Here is a 16341-nt window from a genome sequence, read left to right on the forward strand (position 1 = left end):
TTTTTGAGCAATACACCAAATCAACATACGACCCACACCTAGAAGCAGAGCTCTGACTTGGATGGAATGTGAGCAGAGATCCTAAGCGAGGAGCATCAGTTCCAGGGCGACAGCCAGAGTCTACACTTTTGTGAAGTTTGAGTACACGTAAAACTTACTGGGATAAGAGGCCCAATTTCACTGGAGTTGCAAATGACACAACAGAAGCAATATGCTACAACAAAGAAATTTATTTAAAAATAAAACTTTGTTTTTTTATTTTACTGACACACATGAAATACCCTAAATCCTCCACAAGCTCTTTCGTGGGCAGCTTACAAGAATGAAAAATAAAAAATAAATAACATTAGTATAACCTCTAAAAACATTAACAATGCATTTTGCAGAACAAAATGAGGACTTTAGACCAAATGAACCTTAAAGCTCAGCTACTCTGTAAGAATATTTACCTTCTGTTCTTATTCTTTACAGGTCTGAAAGGATTAAATACTGCTAATATATTTTTTTATATTAATGACATTATTATAACTTTTAAAATAGTCAGTGAAAATCTGAATTCATTTATTTTTTAACACTGATATTAAAATTGGTTCTCAACCTTCAGGAGAAATAAAGCTACTAATAACCTCTCTCTCCCACTCAAAGGTAATTTATCCATTAAGCATTTCAGCTTTCCTAGCCCCGCCTTGCAGTTTTAGTCACGAGAGCAGCGGTTGTACATCAGTGAGCTAACAGGGCCGCCGATGGCAAGTTGCACTGCTCCAAAATTGGCTACTAGAAGTGACATTCGTAAAGCCGCACACCCATACCCCAAATGCATATGCAGCTCTAAGATGGGGGAGGCAGCATTTGCAAAACGGACGCTGCAAATTGAACAGGCACTGGACATTTAATACTTCAGGGCAAAATCCACAGGAAACTCCTTGCAAAACTATGTGGGGGAATTGACTGGAGCCTCAACAGACGATCCCAGAAGATTGCACTCCATCCCCCCACACAGAGAGGTTCAGAAGTTGACAGGAAACTTGGCACATGTGCCTGGAGGTGCAGCTGTATTTTGCTTCCAGTCTTAAGCCTCATTTGTTTTTAAAAAGAAAAAGGACGGGGACGGGGGGTGACAAACTGGGATATTTTGGGTGACCCACACTGGTTGTGTCAAAATCCTGCGTCGGAGTTGCGCTATTACTGCCTTCAAGCTTAGGGCAGCCAGCAATACGAACAACTCCCCAACACTAAGGACTAAGGTAGAGAAAACCTGTTCAGGCTGAACAACACACACACAAAAACAAACACACCACTATGTTAGCTTTGGGGCGACAGCTTTCTCCTTCCAAGGAGCAGCTCCATGGATTTCCCTGGTCAAGTTTTAAATCTGTCTCTTCTTCAGATGCAAGATTAGAGATAGAGCATTTCCCCCATCAAAAGGCACTATACATTTGGCTTTTAAGTAAAATAAGTCAACCTTTTTTTCTTTTTTTAAAGATTAAGAGACACAGGGGGGAAACATAATAAGGTAAAAATTTTAAAAGCAGCAGGGAACACACCCCAGGAAGCGTTTTTCGCTCTGCCTCCCTTGTGCTTGCAAACAAAGACATTCATGTGGTTCGAGGAGAAAGAGCCACTTTAAAAGTTCTCATGTAAATGTAAGACACAAGAAGCGGACAAAAAGGAGACATGCAGTAAAGTCCAGTCAGCTATAGTATGTGGAGTGTTCCTGTCTGGCAGAAGGCGTCCCAAAACGAGGATGGCCCTGCTCAGGGCGTGGAGAGCATCTGCAGAGGCCCATCTGCAAAGGCAAGTTGGTGCTGCCGCTTTGCACAAAGGGGGAGATTAAGGCTGACTGCAACCGAGTTTCCAGTGCTATGCCAACAGCTTCTCCAGCGGACTAGGAAATCAGCTTTGCAAAGAGCTAGTCCTCACCAAACTAGTCTCCAAAACTGATGTGGAGTTCGTGGCCCGGATGTGGGAAGAAATATCCAAGAGGAGCGTCCAGTGGTTGCTCCAACATTTCACACTCTGAAATTGCACAGCCCCCTTGGTTCCTAAACTGCCTGGCCACAACTCTATACTCTGCAGTTGTTGCAAAGACCCTCTGCTCACCTGCTCCTAAATGCTATCAAGTTATTCAAAATGCACTCCTAGGTAATCATCTTCACAGTGTTTCACATGAAAGCAGCAAGATCAGACCGACATTGCCACTGCCCGTCCCATGTATGGAGGGGGCTTCTGAAGCCTCTGTGAGGTGTTGGCAACTGACAACTCTTTCTCTGGGCAGCAAGAGAAGGGCCACAGCTGCCAGGTCAACAATTCTGCTTTTGGACCACTGCAGGCAACAGCAAACTCCTGCCAGTCTTCAAATCTTCATAGTGTGTCATTCAAACAGCACTGCTGACAACAAAGTGCCAGGTAGGTGCATCCACGGTACCTGCACAACCAGGTGCCATCTCTGACATCCTCTGCAGTTATTCCCCAGGGATCCAAGCACTCGTGGACAAGCAAGGCTGCCCATTTAGAGAGAAACACAAGATAAGCAGCCTCTTTCTATGCCCCCCCCCCTCTTCTGGGGGGAAAGTCTTAGTATCCTTATCTGGGGCAGAGGAACCAGGCCTATTTAAACAGGGCAACTGCAGGGGAAACCAAACATGCAACTTGTTTTGAGATATAAATTTTCACATGACTAATGCTGTAATTGGGAGACTGTAGTGAAGGCTTGAGGAAGAGGATGGAAGAGGGAAGGCGTCCTCTAAATTCAGGTTGCCTGCTGTCCATCAGCCAGACAGTGTCCATCAAGGTCCAAATTCATCTTTCTAAACCTCCATTAGCCTGCCCAAACAAGGGCAACATTCAGAAGCCACACTCTTCTTTTCCTCCCCTCCCGTTAATGGTTTCTTTTGACTTGTTTGTCAAAAGAACCTGAACTTTAAAAAGAAAAATGCAACAAGCAGAGCGAAGGAGGCAGGGGGAGAAATCATCCCCTTTCACAAAAGCCCTGCAGGGAGTTGTTGCATTTTGACTGCTGAGCTGGTCAAAAATTATTTCCACAGATGCTGGATGCAGCTGCCCACATCAATGCATAAGTAATCCAGCACAGTTAACTCTCATCCACAGGAAGTGAAAGGAAATAATGGATCCATGGCCACGGGACTTGTAGATGCTACAAAGATGACATGCCACGTTGACCAAGCAGCAGCTCTGGGTGTGTTAAAGGGCAGCTGCTCCAGTCCTCAACAGCCTCGATTACGTAAAAGCAGGACAGCACAGAATGCTTGGAGCTGGGGGGCGCACAGCTACATCCAATCATCGCACCAGCCCGAGCGCAGGCAAGAAGTCTTGCATCTCCAATGCCTTAAAATCCAGTGTGCGTCAGGTTAATGCTGGCAACAGGAGACGCCTGACTCAGACCGAGGAGGAGCCAGAAATGACTGGAGATGTAGAAAGGGAACAAGGAGAACATTTGGGGGAGTTGTGGGGGGAGAGAGGGAGGGTGTTGTAGCAGAAGGAAGCTACCAAAACCACTTCCTTAGTCGAGAATCTGTACCCGGTAACAGGTGGTCTAAAAAGCCTGAGCCAAAACATACAGCAGCAAAGAGGCCCCGATTCAGTACCCTGAACCACAGGAGGGCACGCCACAAGAAAGGTGGAGATGCCATTCGACAGACTGGCATCCCCTTTTAATTCACAGCACGACACAAGACACCCCGGCAAACGCCCTTCCGCTCCCGCCCCCTTGTCCACCAGCACAGGAACCAAGAGGTCTTTCCAAAGCGACACAACCGCCCCCTCCAATGAGGACGTGCGGGAGGGAGGGGCCAAGAGGGGAGGGACTCCAAAAACACACACAGACTGGAGAGGACGCACCTATCTGCTCCGTTTCGTTCTGTTTGCTTGGAAACCTGGAATCGCATGAAACCCTGATGACCGATTACTCTCTGTCGAGGCAAGCCTGCCTTCGCAGGAAGTCTCTCGCGGAGCCCATTGCCTCCTCTAGGTAGAAGCTGGGCAGGAGACTGCCCAGGCAGGTTGGATGCGCAGGGGTGTCCCAGGCAGGGCCAAGGGGATGTGTGCTATGTGGCTAGGTGAGCGGGGGAGGAGACGGAGACAAACTCCCGCAGAATATTTTTGGCCATGTCGATATTGTTATGGGCAATGACGAGGGCTTTCTGGATGTCCTGATATGAGTAGCCTTGGCTCATGAGGTTCTCAATCTCGCTGGAGAGCTGCGGGGAGGGAGCAGGGGCCGGCCCTGCTCCACCAGCTTGCAGGCAGCTGCCTGCTTTGCGTTCAGAGTTTATCCTCCGGGGCAAAGGCTTCGGAGGCCGCTCTGGGACCTGGGAGCCATCAGACAAACCTGGAAGAGAAAGAAGCATATGATTTGGGGAGCGGGGGGGCAGGGGCAGGAGGACAGGTACTTCTTAAAGGTCACACAGCCTCAGCTTCATGCTCTTTGAACATCTGGGAATCTGCAGCCGAAATCCTTCTCTTTCACAAGACCTAACTCTTCACCATTAAATCCTATGGTTAACCTGAATATAATTGCAACCTTGTATGCAGAAAAATTCACAGATTTCAGATATTCAGCAGCTTGAACACCCAGATAGCCAATTCTTTTATTTATAACCTGGTCTCCCTTGTTCAGGAGCATTAATACACAATAAAGCACTATTTTATTTACACACAACCTAAAGAGTGAAAACATGCAAAACGCTAACTTCATCAGCCAAGGCGAGATACACCACTTTAGTCAATTGCTTAGAGGAACAGTCACATATTTTACCTGGAATCAAAACTCAATTAAATTTGGTGCTACTTGCATCAACGCAATAGTTATCCTCAACAGCTGAAATGAACTATTAATCCTCTCTTACCACCTCGGGAGGTTGAGAAATGGCAAACTTTGTGGTTTAGGTTGCGTCATATCTGGTGTGTTGATGTTAAGCAGAAGTAGCCTTCGTGCTGCAGGCATTCTGAGAAGTGCTTGAGAAAGTGCAAGAAAAAGGAACGCCTCAAAACCGCATTGCCTGCCAAGTTCCCAGCCTCTCTTACAAACAAAGAGAGGAAAAGCATGCGCAAGTCTCTCTCGGAGCTCACTCCAGAGCACAAAGGGCTGCGGATCAGCTCTCTCACAAGTTGGGATGTGGGACCGGTGGGTTTGCAGCATCAAAATCTAGTGCAAAAGATCCCCTTGGCAACAGGTGGAGAGCAGCTTGTCAACCACAGCAGATGCTCCTGCCCGACACTGTGCACGAGCCATGGAATTGCGCAAGAGGGGAGTACAGGGCTGGCCTGTAAGACCTACCATGCAGCAAAATGGAAAGGGTGCCCTGATGCCAGCCTGCTGGTGGAATGCTTTCTGCACAAAGGCTTACCTGGCGCCTATCTGTGGCTGGGGAAACCCAGCCAGATGGGCAGGGTATAAATGAATATAAAACATTATTATTATTATTATTATTATTATTAATCTCATTAAGTCTTGAGTGGGGGGAGGTTTTTTGCATTTTAAAAAATGTAGTTAAAAATCTTCCACTGCTTATATAGAAAGCTCCCCATTTACGCGCGAGTTACGTTCCAAGGCACCATGCATTTAAGTGAAGTCACATGTACTGGGAACACTATCGAAAAAGCCTGCAAATGCCTCTGTAAGTCCTTGAAAAACCCTTGGAAAAAACCGCCCTGAGACCTCAGAGTAGAGGGCGGTATATAAATTCAATCAATCAATATAAAATAAATAATAATAATAATAAACAACCACCACCAAACATCCACCAAATTCTACCACACATGCTTCCTCCAAACCTCCTTGCTCAAACTCCAATGCCTCACAGGCCTCAAAGGTTGGTGCAAAAGTTTGTGGGACTGCTAGACACCATTTCTGCCCCTTTTTGTGCCACTTCCGGGTTCATGGCGATGCGTGTGTGTGTGTGCCGTGAACATGCGTAAATGGAAGTTGCCTGTATTGATTCTAAACCTTTATGCTTTCTTTTTGTATTGTGGTCTCAAATTTATACTTTATTATTTGATTGATGCTTTAAAACACCCAAAGAACTTTTGTTGTTGAGCAGCACAGAAACACTATATGAAACCAACGAACCTGATAAGATTTCCCCATCCAGAGAGGTCCGGCTGAAGGCAGAGGTTGCATTGGAGATATCTGAGAGGGTGCGGCGAGCCAGAGTCAATGGGAGGGCTGGCCTGGGCACGTCATAACCATCTTCCTCGTTCTCTGACTCCTCGGGGCCGTTGCTGGCATTGGCAGCTGCTACATCCCCTCCATCTTAAAAGAAGAAGCAAGAAACTACAAAACAAGGAAGACACCTTTGGCTCCAGCCCCAGTTCCGGCAGACCTCGTCTGAGTGGAAACGTTTCAAAGGGAGACACTCCACAGCCAAAACCCAAAACAGGATGTTGTACAAACATCAGAAAGTGCAACGAACAGAAGGGAAGCAAAACTTGTCCCAATGCCACAGGCTGCGAAACACCATCCACCTTTTTTATTTTATATTAGGCTCTCTTTTACTGACACCCTGATTTCCTTACGTAAAACAAAAATCCCATCTGTGAAAGTGAGAGGACTCGTCTGTGGTATTTCTCCTGGTTGAATCATGATGTTTCTCCTCTGGGAACTTACCAGGAATATTGGTAGCTTCAGAGCCAGAAGGAGCTGCCTGGGAGTGGATGTTGAACATTGCTTCATAGGTGCACCCGTCCATTTCCTGGTCACAGTCCAACATTCTGAGCAGAGAAGAAGAAAAAGAAAGGGCATTGGCTTCAGGAACTCAGCTGGATCCTGCAGGAGGACAGGGCCATCAGCACCCAGAACATATCTGGGCTACATACTGCCAACCACCTAGCAAAACTGTGCTCCATTTGTCCCCCACATTGCGCAAACCTTGAAGCATCACTCACCACCATATTTTCAAATACATTTCTACACCAAGGCCCCATTCTGTATTTTTCTACTACTACACAGAAACTTTGTGTATCGTGTTGAGTTGTTTTTGGGAAATGGAAAATCAATACAGTGGTACCTCGGAAGTCAACGGAATCCGTTCCGGAAGTCCGTTCAACTTCCAAAACATTTGGAAACCAAGGCGTGGCTTCCGATTGGCTACAGGAAGCTCTTGCAGCCAATCGGAAGCTGCATCGGACGTTTGGGTTCCGAAGAACGTTCGCAAACCAGAACACTCACTTCCAGGTCTGCGGCATTTGGGAGCCAAAACGTTCAACTCGCAAGGCGTTCGGGATCCAAGGTACGACTGTACATTAGATACAAATGCAACACACCCTTTAAAAAAGTAAGTGACAAAATGAGGTGAGGAGAGCAAGCATTTGCCACACCAGAATAAGCTTCAGAACCTGTGGACTGCCAGTTGTTGCTGAACAACAATTCCCATCACTCTTGATAGTTGGGAGTCCCGTCCTTCTGGAGGACCAGAGGTTCCCCCCATCCCAAAGGATCTAGATCACCCTAGCAGGGCAAGTCTCTGTTTTGGTCGTATTCAAAACTGAATTTCAAACATTTGCCATACAAAACTAAGTCAAGCTTTTTCTTTTTTTTTTTTTTTGGCATAATACATCTTTAATATCCTTTTGTATTTATAACTTCCCAAAAGCATCTCAAGATTTTTAAGCAAGGCAAACGAAGGCTGCATCCTTATGAGGAGGAGCTGACAGCTGCCTCAAAATATTTTATGAATCTCACACTGCAGCAGCTGTTTGGGCACATTCAAAAGGAATCCACACCCAGATGCAAAGCAACTCAGCTGCAGGTGGCAATACTACATAAATCAAGGGACATAACGAAGAAACTTTTGGGTGATGGGCTGTCTTTCAAAGGCTATGCCAAAACTTTCAAGGTGGGACTCAAATGGAGTATTGATATAAATCCGTAATTTATCAGTAGTTGCTTTTAAGTATCACAACTTACTCAAAGCCTTTGGAATCTAGAAATGGGAAAATAAATAAACCCAATGGCAAGCAAGTAAATAATCCAGCCATTGTGGAGGAGCCCTTATACTGCCCTGAATGGGCCGCCTCACCGTGAGCTTTGACTCATTTCCAAGGGCAATTTGGCCTCTGGTTTTTGTACAGCAGAGCCAGGGGGCACAAGAGGCAAGGACGAGGGTGACATGTACTCTGTGTCTTCATCATTCTCCGAGTGCTCTCCAGGCGGTAGCTTTGGCACAAGCAACGGTCTAGAGGAGAGAGCGAGAAGGTTCACAGTCAACGGTGACATCTAACGAGGACAAAATAGCAGCAATCGGCTCTCTGAGAACAAAGTGTCAAACAAGGGGCTTCCAGCTCAAAAATCAGATTCTAGGAATGCAACATTGTGCTGTGTTGTGTGTCACACAGGGCGGTTCAAGGTGTGCCATCTGTCAGGTAGCAGAGGCCTCAGAGCCTCGTGGGTAAACGCGGAAGGAGGGTCAGTTTCAATAAGCTGATTTCTTACACCCTTTTAGGGTTGCGATGCTCTATCTACTCTCCAGACGGGTTTATAAATTTACAACTCTGGGAGTCCTCAGGACATTTTGACTGATTTTCGGGACTGAAATAACTCAAAAACATAAACAGAGTAACATAAAAAAACCTTTAAAACCTCCAATTCAGCCAGATTAATGTAAAATATCTGATCTACTCTATAGTTCCTGCACTTTATTTATTTTATATTTCCACCCCCTACCCCTCTAGGGAGCACGGTAAGTGACAAATGCAAGAGAATCCACATGCTGACACTAACAAGGCGGGAGGCCTGCATTCATATACAATACAGTGGTACCTCGTGTTACGGACGGGATCCATTCCAGAAGCCCGCCCGTAACGCGAAATGCCCGCAACTCGAAGCGCTGTGTCTGATTTGGCGCTTCTGCACATGCATGAGCGGCGAAACCCGGAAGTAACCTGTTCCAGTACTTCTGGGTTGCTGCGGGACATAACGCGAAAAGACACAACATGAAGCGGACGCAACACGAGGTATGACTGTACAGTAATCCATCTCAGAAATGCACCCACTGATGACCCTTGGTATACATCAATTGTACACTGGCTGCAATTCAAGGAAATTTCTGTCGGCGAAGCCCCCGCTCCAGAGCATACCTTACAGCAAGAGAGTAGATGGCGTTGGCAGAAGAAGAAGGTTTTATTTTAGAATGTTCACTGTCTGAGCCAGTTGGGACCCCGCCAGGTTGATTCTGCAAGACAAATCAAATACCAGCACTGGCAGATGGTCTGAAAGAAAAGGGAGACATCCCCACGCAGCCCACGTTTACCTTTTCACGGTGAGAAGGAATTCCTAGGGGTTGCTTGTTACCCAATCTAAAGGGCCGTATGTCAGAAAGACTTGCTTTGCAATTTCGAAACAGCTACTGTCTGGAAACTTGCTTGGAAAAAAAATATGACCAAGCAAGCAGGGCAAGGGGTAAAAAAAAAACCCCAAGCTTTTTTTCCTTGCTTGCTATTATGGGCTGCTTGCTATTATGGGTAAAGCATACAGTGTTAGGAAGCTGGTTCAGTGAGATTATAAAAAACAGTTCCCTGAGTCCAGTAGGGATGTTCTGGACAAACCAGAAACAGTTGGCTTAGTGGCTAAAATATTATTCTTGCGTAGTGCTCCAAGTAGTCATTGTTGGGAGTGTGTACCTGTGGTTTCAGTGGACAAGTATTCTGCACACTGCTTCCTAGCCCACTCCAAGAACTCAAGTGCAACTGCCAGAGATGTCAGTATCTACAGCCTACATCTCTGCTGGTTATGCTGCACACATGGTGGGGAAGGCATAAAACTGATACTGATTCACCCCCCCCCCCCACCCTCCAGAGGAGTTCCAGCTAAGTTTATGAACCAACTCACAGGCAAACATTGTTCTGTGAGATCTCACTAGGTCAGGGTCAGCCGCAAGGAGCTGGATTCCCTCCTCCAAAATCTTTGATCTAACACTTAATGAATAATAAAGGTAAAGGAACCCCTGACCATTAGGTCCAGTCGTGGACGACTCTGGGGTTGTGCGCTCATCTCACTCTATAGGCCGAGGGAGCTGGCGTTTGTCCGCAGACAGCTTCCGGGTCATGTGGCCAGCATGACAAAGCCACTTCTGGTGAACCAGAGCAGTGCACGGAAACGCCGTTTACCTTCCCACTGGAGGAGTACCTATTTATCTACTTGCACTTTGACGTGCTTTTGAACTGCTAGGTGGGCAGGAGCAGGGACCAAGCAATGGGAGCTCACCCCATTGCAGGGATTCGAACTGCCGACCTTCCAATCGGCAAGCCCTAGGCTCTGTGGTTTAGACCACAGCGCCACCCGCGTCTGAATAATACAGAGCAGCAATTTTCCACGCAGGGCGTATGAATGTGCAAAACGAACACGGCCGCTGGCCTGAGATGCACTTACTGCCGGGGTGTCCAGGCTGAGAGTGCTCCCGAGCCTGTGAGTGTCAGCTCTGGAATCCATCTGAGAAGGCAGCGAGAATGGAAGCGAGTGCCGGTTCGTCAACTCCCGACTCGCCCAAGGCTCGTTGGGGCTTAGGGCTACAGCTGGAGCTTTCGGAATCGGCCGCAACGACCAGAGGTCCCCCTGGCGGTTACAAGGCACAGGGGGTAACTTGTCCCTCGTAGGACAATCTCCTGGAGTGCAGGGCAGAGGCCGCCTCTGAGACCGACTCTCGGGCCCAAGGGAATGCGGCCTGTCCGGAGGTGGTGGAGGGGGGAGATCTCGATGCGTCGGAGGGATCGGCAAAGGTTTGTCCTTGTGGAGGGAGCCGGGTGCAGCCTAGGAGAAACAAAGACCAGTAAGTAAGATGGGAAAAGCTGGCAAGTGAAGTCTAAGCTTGCAATCAGAATCCTGGTGTCCCACAAAAACTTGATCCCGGTAGCAACTGCAGGGTAACAAGAAACTGCGGCATGTCCCGAGGGCAAGCACCACTAAATGGTTGTGCTGAGTAACACGATATCCATCAGTACGGTGGCCAGGAGTGTCAAACACCAGTCAAGATGGCAAGCCAATGCGTACCCTGGTTTGCACCCAAGGAAGAGATGGTCCAGATAGCAAAATAATGAAACACACGAGACAGCTTCCACACAGATCTCCCCGGATAAAAGGAAGATTACCCCATTCGGAAAGAGGAAGGTGTCATTCCTACTTTCACCACTACAAAAGAAGACAGGTGGAGATTGTACCTTACAGGTGGTCCCTGGACTAGAAGCTCCTGATGGATTGGACACTCGTTGCTGCAGAAGGTCTAATCGGGGAGGTACTGGGGGGAGCGATGCCTGAGGAGCCATTGAAAATGGAGAAGGAGGGCGTTCTACCTGCAAATATTTCAAAGGAGGCCCTGGTTAAAGGTGTTGGGGTGTGTGTGTGTTAATAACAAAGTTCCCACTGCCTGAGGCTGTGAGCTAGCAATTTACCTTGAACACAGTGCTGGGCATATAGAGATACGCCAAATTTTCTCCACAGCCCTGATACTTCATTTCTAAAGGAACATGCTCTGAATATAGACTTGTCACCAACAAGTCTGCACACCACACTGCATGCCCACCTTGGGCTGCCCATGAAAAGCACATCTACTGTAGAGTGAGAGGCAAGGGTGATGTCCACTGTTTCCAGGAACTCTTCTCATTGTGGGATTTTTTTTGGGGGGGTGAGCTGAGAGTTTGCTTGGACTCTGGGTGAGAACCTGGAAGCTGAGTGGGAGGTGTATCAGAAGGAAAATGAATTTGTACAGATTCTTATATATTGGTAACATTGCATCAGCGTAACATTTTTATTTGTAACCGTGCATTTTTGTAATATTTTATTCATCTGTGGTTGCTTCGGTTTCCTGTACACTGCTTAGAGAGGCTTTCAATATATTAAGTGGTATAGAAATTAAATAACCAAACAACAGGCACTGGATTTTCAACCTGGCTATTTTTTTTTTATTTAGCCACTAGATGGCGTGCTCTGTCATCATGAGCACAGGCCCAGCTGACACAGAAATAGGAAATACTTGTGTAAATGGTCTCTTGCCATGAATATGTGCTCAAAACAAGGAACAACATGGTTCACATACAAGTCAAACCAAATGCCAGAAGTCTATATGCAATTATAAAATTGCTTTAAGGTAGGCCAAGGTTAAGAAGCACCTTCTCCAGGTATGGATCCATTTACAGCCAAAAGCAGCTTGATCCATGTGCAAGAGAATCACTGGGCTTGGGAGAACCATGGAATTACAAAACAGAGCAATACAAAAGGCTGCTAAAAGGAAGAAGACAAACTATTCCTATTACAGTGGTACCTCAGAACTCGAATGGCTCCGTTCTCAAACATTTTGGCTCCTGAACGCCGAAAACCCAGAGGTGCTCTGGTTTTAGAATGTTCCTTGGAACACGGACATCCAACGCGACTTCCACTGTGCAAAAACCTAGCTGTCGGCCAATCGGAAGCAGTGCCTTAGAACTTGAACGTTTCAGAAGTTGAACGGTCTTCTGGAATGGATTATGTTCGAGTTCTGAGGTACCACTGTATCTTATTAATCTTCTTTTTTTTCTTTTTTCTGACAGAGAGAGTTAGAAGCTTGGTGGATCAGGGAAATGCTGTGGATGTACATAGCTTGAGTTCATGTACAAGGCTTTCAAAGTCCCCCATGATATTCTTGCAGAGAAGCTTGTAAAATGCGGGCTAGATGATGTTACTGTTAGGTGGATTTGTAGCAGGTTGACTGACTAAACCCAAAGAGTGCTCACTAATGGTTCCTTGCCATCCTGGAAAACTGGGGCAAGTGGGGTGCTGCAAGGTTCTGTTGTTCAACACCTTTATAAAAGACTTGGGTGAAAGAATTGAGGGAGAGGTAGCCAATACCTCAGAAGATTGATTCAATATTACCTTAACAGATTGAAGAACTGGGCCAAAACTAACAAAACAAATTTCAACAGCGACAAATGTAAGGCTCTACACTTAGGCCAGAAAAGCCAGATGCAGGATAGGGGACAACTGACGGCAGCAGTACCTGTGAAAAGGATCTAGGGGTCTCAGTAACCCCAAACTTAATGTGAGTCAACCATGTGATGCAGCAGCCAAAAAACCCTAATGTTCTGTACTGCAACAGAAGTATCGTGTCCAGATCAAAGGAAGTACTGATATCACTCTATTGTGCCTGAGTCAGATACCACTGGGAGTATACTGCGTCTAGTTCTGGGCACCACAGTTGAAGGAGGATACTGACAAACGGAAAGGTATGCAGAGGAGGGTGACCAAGATGATCAAGGGTCTGCAAACCAAGCCTTATAAGGAACGCTTGAAGGAGCTGGGTATATTTAAACTGGAGAGGTGATATGATAAGCTATCTTCAAATATCTGAAGGGCTGTCACATGAGGGATGGAGCAAGCTTGTTTTCTGCTGTTCCAGAGGCCAGGACCAAACCAATGGATGCAAATAACAAGAAAGAAGATTCCAATCAAACATCTGGGAAAACTTTCCGACAGTAAGAGCTGTTCAACTGTGGGATGGTCTCCGTCGGAAGGCAATGGGCTCTTGTTTCATTGGAAGTTTTTAAGCAGAGGTTGGATGGCCATTTGGCAGGGATTCTTTAGCTACGATTTCTCCATTGCAGGCAGTTGGACTAGACGACTCGTGAGGCCTCTTCCAACTCCACAGTTCTATGATGGTATGAAAAAAACAGCCTCATGAGGACCAAAACACGCTGGGTGCAATGCATGCTCCAAGTAACTGCTGAAAGGGGACAATCAGAACGGAATGGTGTGTAGTAGAATGGGCATGGCTGGCACGCAGGCATCTTGAACAGGAAAGCTCCACACCGTAACATTTTGTTGCTGATCCACGTGTGTGTGTGTGTGTGTGTGTGTGTGTGTGTGTGTGTGTGTGTTAAAGAGATCTCCTGGAAGTGGTTTGTAGCCAAAGTTTCTCACTCAGTTGTTTCTTTCTACAAAATGAGGAAGGAAGCAAATTTGGTGATTCCTTCTCCCCCTTGCAACCCCCTGCCCCTCCAAAATCTGCTCCAGAGGATTAAGGAAATCACACCATCACCAGAGCACCACCACTGGATCTATGACTTGCATTTGAATCCAGGAAGTCTTAAGCCACCCAAAAGGACAAGTGAGATGTTAGGCAAGATCAGCACACACAGCTCATACTGGGAGGGAGTCAGGTCCCAGGGCATGATCTGAAGGCAGAGGCGGCTGCGACCTTGCTGAAAGCAAGCAGGTCTGGGGTGAGTCAATGCTTAGATAGGAGACCTCATGGGAGCTACATGCGATACCACCTTGAGCTGAAGACAAGAAGGATCTAAATAAAATAAAATTACCTTTGCGCCAGCCAGTTCCTTCATCAGGAAGAGTGATTCATCAGCCCTGTCATCATCATCGTCATCATAGTTTGGGGAGGGAGCCCCCTCGGCCCCTTGCCGCAGGAGCCCTCCCCCTCCTCTGGGATCAAACGGGTCCACGACAATGGGCTCTGTGCCTTTAATTTCACATCGGCAGAACGGACAACCCTGGCCTTCTGATTCCTGCAGAAAAAGAGAAGGAGAGATGATCAGCTGTAAGTTTGTTGTTGTTGTTATATTTATTTATACCCTGCCTTTTTCTCTGACAGGCCTCGAGGCAGCCTACAGATAATGGTGTACCCATGGTAAGAAGAAACCTTGTCAGTAAGAACATACTAATGACAGCTAGAGGAAAGAAAAGGAAAATCAAGGTGCCCCACAACTGCAGCATTTTTGCTAGAACTATTCTTTGTCAATGTCACATAAAAAAGTGAGTCAAGGAAAGTGTTTCACTCTCTCTCTCTCTCTCTAGAATAGAACTTGTAGACATTGAAGGAAACTGAACATCGGGAGAGACAAAAGAAAGTACCTCTTTGTACAGTGCAAAGTTGAACGATAAAATTCATTCCTGTGAGAGGCAGGGACGGCCATCAATGTGGATAGTTTTCAAAGAGGATTAGACAACTTCATGGAAGATAAGGCTATCAGTGGTTACTAAACACAATGGCCATGTTCTACTTCCACTGTTGGGAGTGCTGGTCCTCCTCAGAGTAGACACTTTAAAATTAATGGGCCTAACTTAATCCATTAACTTAACTGGGTTGGCTACAACCCAGTACAGCTCTGAATGCCAGTTGCTGGGAATTGCAAACTGGGAGAGTGATATGGTTGTGCTCAGGTCTGGCTTTCAGGTTTCTTCTAGGTACCTTAGTTGGCCACGGTGAGAACAGGAATGTGAACTAGATAGGCCATTGGCCTGATCCAGCCACCAGGCTCTTCCTGTGCATAACTGCTTATTTGCATTGAAGACCACATGGCCTAAAGACAACTCCCAACCCCCACAGAGACACCTTTTGTAGACTTGCCAGTATCTGCTTCATCAGTACACAACATAAGCATAGGCAGGTCATCATGGCATGAAAGCTGCGGAGGGCCAAGGCCTGCTTTGAAAGGAAGCAAATTCCTTACCTGCCAGGAAGTGAGGCAGGAAGTGCACATGAGGTGGCCACAGGGTTCTATCTTCACATCCTTGTCATTTTCTGCACAAATTTTACAGAGTTGAAAGGTGGAGCCCATCTCACAGTACAATTCATACTGTTCCTAAGAGCAAGAGGGGAAAAAACATGTGAGAGGGTTTAATAATGCCGCTCCTTGTAATAACTGCCAGATAACCCAAATGTACGAGGTGGTAACATTTGTGTTCTTTACTATAACCAAGAGCATCACCTAGATGACTTTCAAAATCCCAGTGCTGGCAATGAAAAATTTAAGGCATGCACTTTAAAACAAAACAAAAAAAGGCCTCACCTATGGCTACATATTTTCTCCTCCAAAGAGGTGGCAGTCAAATGTCACCAAAATGGAATTGGCCCGATTATACTACCCCACCCCTTAAGTACAAAGGTTTCCAGAGTGGTGCCCTTGGATAAGAAGAAAAAAATTAACATTGCAAGCTCTCCACTCTGAACCATATTCCTGACTGCCCTGGGATCCAATTGAGATTTAATGGTCTTTCCTCCCAAAGCTGAGCTCTGAATTTGTTTACAAGGCCAAAAATAAGTCTTCCAAGCTTGTTTGCAACAGGACCACTGTAATGCTGCTGGCCAACATGTAAGGAAAGAAAGGAATGAAGTTGTGGCAGTCTCTGCTCACCTGCGTAACTTTAATGTGATCCTGGGGTGTGGGCTCACACAAACCGGTCAGGTCAGGATTCTGATTCCGTCCATCAGGATATAAGTAACTACAGAGCAGAACATTGTTTGGTTCAATAGAAATAAAAAGTCTACAGTACAACCAGATGAATGTGGCACTATTCAGGAAACTCCCTCAGTTGGGAAATATAATGCTTTAGGCAGCGGGGGGTGA

General features: G+C 46.4%; 1 protein-coding gene across 1 annotated transcript in view; it reads right to left on the reverse strand.

Moving 5' to 3' along the window:
• Positions 1-210: 210 nt before the first annotated feature.
• The window catches only part of CBL (Cbl proto-oncogene), a 50044-nt gene continuing 33913 nt past the window's right edge, over positions 211-16341 (reverse strand). Inside the window, exons 7-16 of the mRNA XM_080983429.1 lie at positions 16129-16216; positions 15445-15576; positions 14296-14499; positions 11170-11301; positions 10385-10762; positions 9094-9188; positions 8037-8192; positions 6626-6729; positions 6089-6271; positions 211-4348 (exon numbers count right to left, since the gene is read on the reverse strand). Coding sequence (XP_080839555.1) covers positions 4065-4348; positions 6089-6271; positions 6626-6729; positions 8037-8192; positions 9094-9188; positions 10385-10762; positions 11170-11301; positions 14296-14499; positions 15445-15576; positions 16129-16216 — 1756 coding nt within the window. The 3' untranslated portion in view covers positions 211-4064. The remainder of the gene's footprint in view (positions 4349-6088; positions 6272-6625; positions 6730-8036; positions 8193-9093; positions 9189-10384; positions 10763-11169; positions 11302-14295; positions 14500-15444; positions 15577-16128; positions 16217-16341) is intronic.

The sequence above is a fragment of the Podarcis pityusensis genome (assembly GCF_964106645.2).
Source record: "Podarcis pityusensis genome assembly, chromosome: 15".
Classification (NCBI taxonomy): Eukaryota; Metazoa; Chordata; class Lepidosauria; order Squamata; family Lacertidae; genus Podarcis; species Podarcis pityusensis.